Source organism: Ruditapes philippinarum, unplaced genomic scaffold (genome assembly GCF_026571515.1).
Source record: "Ruditapes philippinarum isolate M1 unplaced genomic scaffold, ASM2657151v2 ctg426_1_1_1_1, whole genome shotgun sequence".
Classification (NCBI taxonomy): Eukaryota; Metazoa; Mollusca; class Bivalvia; order Venerida; family Veneridae; genus Ruditapes; species Ruditapes philippinarum.
This window is the reverse complement of record NW_026858313.1, coordinates 12539-18888: the sequence shown is the minus strand read 5'-3', so window position 1 is coordinate 18888 and position 6350 is coordinate 12539. Positions and strand designations below refer to the sequence as shown.

Genomic DNA, 6350 nt, shown 5'->3' with positions numbered 1-6350 from the left:
ACTATGTTTGGTTGTATAAAAAAACTCATATTTTTGACCAAGTGTATAACCACGAAACAATTCAAAGTTTACTATCGATAATTCCGTTGTATAACCAAAAACTTGTGAATTTGTCCCATTTTAATGTTGAAATAAATATTCAGTGTATCCTAGCAACTCTGTTTACCTCCATTGGGAGGTATTTTGAGTCATAGGATGTGATTTAGCCTTTTATTGTTAAATATATGTAAGCTGGCGTAGGTTAAGGTCTTTTTATGCATTGTGCTGAATCAATAGCACCTCTAAAATATGTGTATACATGCTGTCATTAGCTGTTACCTAGATTTGCTGTCTATATGATCAAAAGCAGAGAACTATTTTTATGTACATGAAATACTACACAGAATATTTATTAAGTTTTGTAAGTGATGGCTTTCTAAGAGATAAAATAAACAAGGTATACATAAATTGATAATCAACATACATACATTTGGACTCATTAAAATTTTACTTATTGAAAAACAAAATGGAAAAATGAGAAAATATATGGTAAAAATAAAAAGTTATGTACGAAAGGGTACATACAAATTTGGTTATAATTTTACTATTGTTAAAAGTTTTTTTCTTGTCAAGTCATACGCTAGAATTAAGGTTACTAATATAATAGTACTACTAGGAAAGACAACAGCCAGAATTTAGTCTGTATTAGTAATTAGTCGTATCAAAATCTCTATCAGATGTTGACTTGAAAATTTGAAAGTGGTAAGGTAGCAGCTTAACTGTAAATGTTACTCATTCCTATGCAAATTGGAATACCATCAGTAAAATTTATTTGTCGTTGAATATAGTCTTATCAATAGTTTTCACTTCCTTGAAAAATATTTAACCTCAGACAGTATGTTACCTGGTGTTTTTTGTGTTTTGTTTCTAAGTTTCTTTTTCTAGGAAATGTGGTGTCTGCAACGTTTTAAAACTTATATGCCTATAATCCTTTAAAGTCCGCTGATGTTGATTGTAGGCAATCATGCAAGTGAATTATGTTTAGTAACTCAACACCTAAAAGGTATGGTTTTGCTTCTTGCCGACGGTAAATACCGAAAATGAGCGGATAAATACGTTTATTTACGATGATTTAGTGGGCGGGAAAATGGGCGGAGCTTATTTAATCTCCTATTGAAAAACGTGTAAAGCTAAATTATGCTGATCCGAATCATGATGGTTCGACAATCTAAAGCTAAGAATGTAACTTCTATTTTGAGTATTCGAACACTTGGTATTGCTACTATCAGTTAATGTTTTGTCGTTTAACAAAATGTATTTTGTTGAAATGCATGTTTACAATGTTAAATCGGCAAACTCAATCCAAGAATGCAACATTGGAGTTTACATACAAAGAAATACAATTGTATTTTTTCCATTAACAAACTGTTCAACTCAGATCAACAAGGCTGGATTTTTGGCAACGAATAGCCTCCATAAAATACATGCAATCATAACAAACAGGCTAGACGATTTTCTTTGAGAACTTGTAAACGTTGGATTATTATTTCATAAGTGAACAAATTGTTTCGTTTAAAAAATAAGACGCATGTTTGTGTAGCTTGTGTTTGATTGCCAATGCCGATTTGACTTTTGTTTGATTGAAATTATCGTGAACTTTTTAATTTGACAATAATTCAAGACAAAAAGTGCGGTAAAGTTTATGTGATTCTTAGGGATGTTTTTGATCGATGTTTAAAGGTAAGAATTTTATCGTGTTACATTCTGTTGTATCTTTTATCACAGGAAATAATCTCAAGTCGTAAGAAAAAGTGGCCGCCATATACAAATTTTAAGTTTCAGGGGCGGAGGAATTTGTTTTCAAGAATTATTTCTTTAAACAAAAAATGCCCCTTTCTACGAAATTCGCTTTTAAAAGTAGATTATTTTGTAATTTTGAAGTTTCTATCTGTGTTACATGATAAATAGAAAAACATGCTACTGTCTTTTGAAATCAATCAATTTTATCAGGCTCGGCTAATATGGGCAGAAAGGGCTCGGCAAGCCTTGCCCTTTCTAACCCATATCAGCCTCGCCTGATTAAATTGATATCAAAAGACAGTACTGTAGCATGTTATTCTCTTTTTATAACGATGAAAATTGAACCAATTGCAATGAACTTAAATGATAAATCGCTTACAAAATTGATGTTGATGTTAAAAACTGAAAACATGAATATTCTATAATATTTAGGGCTTTGATTTTGCGGCCAATTTTGAAGTCATCAGGGATATCTCGGCTTGCTTCATTTCGGTGAATGGCCGGAGGAATGTTCAGAAATAACTGGTCAAGACAAACATTTTGGTATATGAACTTTAGTATATAGAGTTTAATGTGAACACCAATTTACGTTACATTTTCTTTTGGAACACTACTATAAATTCTAGATTTCTGGCATTGCTTATTGGACCTCTACAAAGCTATATGAATCATGCCCATTTGGTTACCCTAGTGGTAATTTAATATATGTAAACATATACATGTACATGAATAGTAAGTACTTCTCCTTAGTGATTATTTATAAAAAATTATAAATCATATACTACTAGGGTGAATATAGAATCTACTCGCCAAGGGTTCACTTTGTTTACTTTGACTTGAATAAGAAGACACATTAACAATACCACGCGTTATAAATACTGCACAGACTTTATGTCCAACTTTCCGGTTTTCTTGTACGTTCAATTACGGAAATCACGTAGCAAATATTTGCTTTTATGGCTATAAAGTGAATGCACCTTAAATGATACTACGTGTGGTAATCAACTCACAGAAATGCAAAATTGCGGACTGCAACTTCAAATTGAAAACATTAAGACGTTCAATAAGGGTTTCTGTATAAATGTTTGATTTGATTTTTCTCAATATCATAAGCGGCCTGACGTTAGTGACGTCACAGATAATGACGTCAAAAATTAACGTTATCGCTATAGACACAAGAAGCGACATTAAAGAGAGGAAAGCTATCTGAATTATACAGCGTAAAAGAGAGAGATATATCATCGTTTTAAATGAATAAAGGTAAGAATTATTTAAGTTAGTCCTAATTGATGGTGTATCATTTGATATTCATGTTTTTGTAAGTTAAATGACAAATGTAGAATTGATAGACAGAGGATATTGAATGAGTGTAAGTTCAATACTAAATTTATTGCACGAGTTGAATAAAATAATATTATGCGAGCCTATGGCGAGCATAATATTCTTTTATTAAACGAGTGCAATAAATTCAGTAATGAACTTACACGAATTTAATATTCTATTTATCACATACCAAAAATAAAGACCGTTTAAAGTGAAATAAGAGTCATTTTTCATTGACGCGCCTATAGTATAACGCTAACATTTAGCGCGTCTTTACACTATGTTTGTATAACGCTAATGACGTCACGTCAAAATATATGCACGGACGTGCAATACCATATTTACGGAGTCGCAAAATCGGCACGGGTGTGTGATAAAAAAAATTATTATTACTACGGCTTATCACTAGTATTTATTTATATTTCCTGACAGAGAGTCTCCCAATTATGGTAGTAATATCAAGATGTGCACGATTATTATTATTATTATTTTGCGATAATTCCAGAATTTTCTTTTAAATAAGATAAACTTCTTTAGCTAAAATATCGCGATAACTGTTTACTCACACGATATATATGCTATTTGAAAAAAAATGCCATCTGATCATTTCATACAGTCTACTTACTTTATACATTTTATGAGTATTTTACGTGACATTTATCTTCAAATCATCATTTTATTATATAATTTGATATTCATTTATCATTATTCATTTGAATGTATGCATGAATGAATGAATGAATGAATGAATGAATGAATGAATGAATGTATGTATGTATGAATGAATGAATGAATGAATGAATGAATGAATGAATGAATGAATGAATGAAATAATTAATTAATTAATTAATTAATTTAACTAACTGATACGTAGCATAAATTATTATAATCTAAGGATTGCAAGGGTGATAAAGATGTTAATGTTATATTTAGCTATTATAATAGCTAACAATATGTTTTGTATTTCAACATTTATGTTATTTATAGATGAGAAGTGATTCCAATATACAAGTATTGTTTCATTATATTTTAATAGATACTTCAAACATGGAAAATACGGAAATAAAAATAAAATCAGAGTCACCCAAAAGATTTTCTAGCGTTCTTGAACTGAGAAGGATCAAGAGAAAAGAAGAAGACGAGGCGAATATTGAATGGAGTCGACCCGAGATGCCAGATAAATCTGCGATAGAAAGTCGGATGGACAACATCATTGAGAATTTAAAAAAGCAGTTTAAGGAAGAAAAGTTTGCTAGAAGACAAGCCCCCAAGGTTAGCACTTCCTATCAAGTTTTTTGTAATAGCGTTGACGCTTTCCTTCGTCATCTAGAGAACCCAAAAGTCAAATACCCAGAATCTAACAGAGAGTTACCTGGAAATGCTGTGAAACCAGACAAAATAACAAGCACTAAACAAATGTCAGTGGACACACCAGCTCAAACTAGTCCAGTTCATGAAGAAAGTCTTGATGATGATGAGGAGGATGCTGATGATGATGGTGATGATGTTCAACAAGCGAAACATAAAGAATGTGAAATTGTAATTTCTCAGATGCAAAATAACATTATTTTGCGCGATTCAAAAACCATCCATTGCAGCGAAGTCTCTTCCTTATCAATGCCTCACTTCTTTGGTGAGCCAACAGTCAAGAAACTGGTAACACAAACAATAGCAGACGACATAAAGCCCATGCCAAGTTTATTCCAAACGAGACATACGAGAAATGCCTATTTCTTTTCTTTGAAACAAAAGAAGTTGATCAATGGCTGTTTGCTACCATCTTTACTTTCACCTTCTCCATTTATTGGTTTAAACAGAAAGCAAATGTACAGGGAGTTCTATGAAGTGAAATTCAAACCGGCAGAACTGTCTATCCTCATAAGCAATTCAAAATATAAAGTTGGCGATCACAATGATGAATGTGAGCATCTTCCTGTTAACAAGTGTCATGAAATTGCACAAAAGTCTATTATCGCTGATGATCAACAGCTACAAACAGAGAGAAAGAATGACCCAATAACATTAGACATTGAAAAACCCAAGGTTACTGACTTTAAAAGAATATTCAGTCTTGCCTTGCGTTACAATAGAGTTCCATGCACAAGAACACTGTCTATATTTGGTTTATATTTTACTCCTATACTCTATTTTGGAAGAGAAGCTGTAATGCCATATGTACCTCACTCTCAAGCAAACTTTACAGATGAACACAAACCTAAAGGTTGTTACTACATAAGCACGTTGCTAACACTGGCAGCTACGACTACGAAATTTTCAACAACGGAAAACGTCTTCTTTGATAATGTGGCGATCGCATCATCCCATTTGAACACCGATTATCCTGCCGTAAAATATTTGGACAGTCCCAAAATGAAGCCAGCAAATTCTGATGATATACCCGGAAAAGTCCTCTTAGATAATTTTGAGACAATGGAGAAGAGCGACAATCAACAAGTTGAGGTTCAACCTGAAGAACTTGAAGTAATCATTGATGACGATGACGATGATTCGCCATTTGGGATACTGTCTGTCTATTGCAGAAGTGGAATTCATTCAAGGTAACTACTAAATACTATCTTAAAACAAAACTTTTTTCTTTATAAAACACTTTTGTATGTACTCATTTACTATCTATTATCACATAAACCGCGGCGCAGGAGTGTAATAAAGCCATTTAATAAAAACGATATTACACTAGTGTAATAACACTTTGACGTCACGTCATTTGCGCTATATAGAAACATAGTGTTAAAGCGCGCTAATGTTAGCGTTACACTATAGGCGCGTCATTGAAAAATTAATCATTTTAACAGTTTACTGTACTTATTTTATATATGTGATAAATAGAATATTATATTCGTGTAGATTCAATACTAAATTTATTGAACTCGTTGAATAAAACAATATTATGCTCGCCAGAGGCTCGCATAATATGATTTCATTCAACTCGTTCAATAAATTTAGTATTTAACTACACTCATTTAATATCCTCTATATATAATATTCCTTACTGAAAACCTTATTTTATTTACAAGTAACGTATGTATTGTATTCATTTATCATTTGTATAAAGTCAAAGGTAATGTTTGACAAACAATGACAAAGTGTCTTATGATATATTTTCTTTTTTGATAATTTCAGATAATTTCACAGACATAGGACAATAGATGAACTTAGACAGAAGAATTTTTGAAACTATTTTACAACAATGATGACGACCATGATTAAAAATATTAAATCAAAAGTAA

At 31.8% G+C, this 6350-nt stretch overlaps 1 protein-coding gene across 1 annotated transcript; it reads left to right on the top strand.

Annotated features, from left to right (window-relative positions):
- The first annotated feature begins 4149 nt into the window (after positions 1 to 4149).
- Positions 4150 to 6350, top strand: LOC132752764 (uncharacterized). Its single transcript, XM_060743149.1, has 2 exons — positions 4150 to 5660; positions 6244 to 6350. The coding sequence occupies exons 1-2, from the start codon at positions 4150 to 4152 to the stop codon at positions 6245 to 6247; spliced, it is 1515 nt and encodes a 504-aa protein (XP_060599132.1). The 3' UTR covers positions 6248 to 6350.

Bases quoted from the DNA above. Each gene is read 5' to 3' on its own strand.
- LOC132752764 (XM_060743149.1), top strand. From the start codon at position 4,150: ATGGAAAATACGGAAATAAAAATAAAATCAGAGTCACCCAAAAGATTT.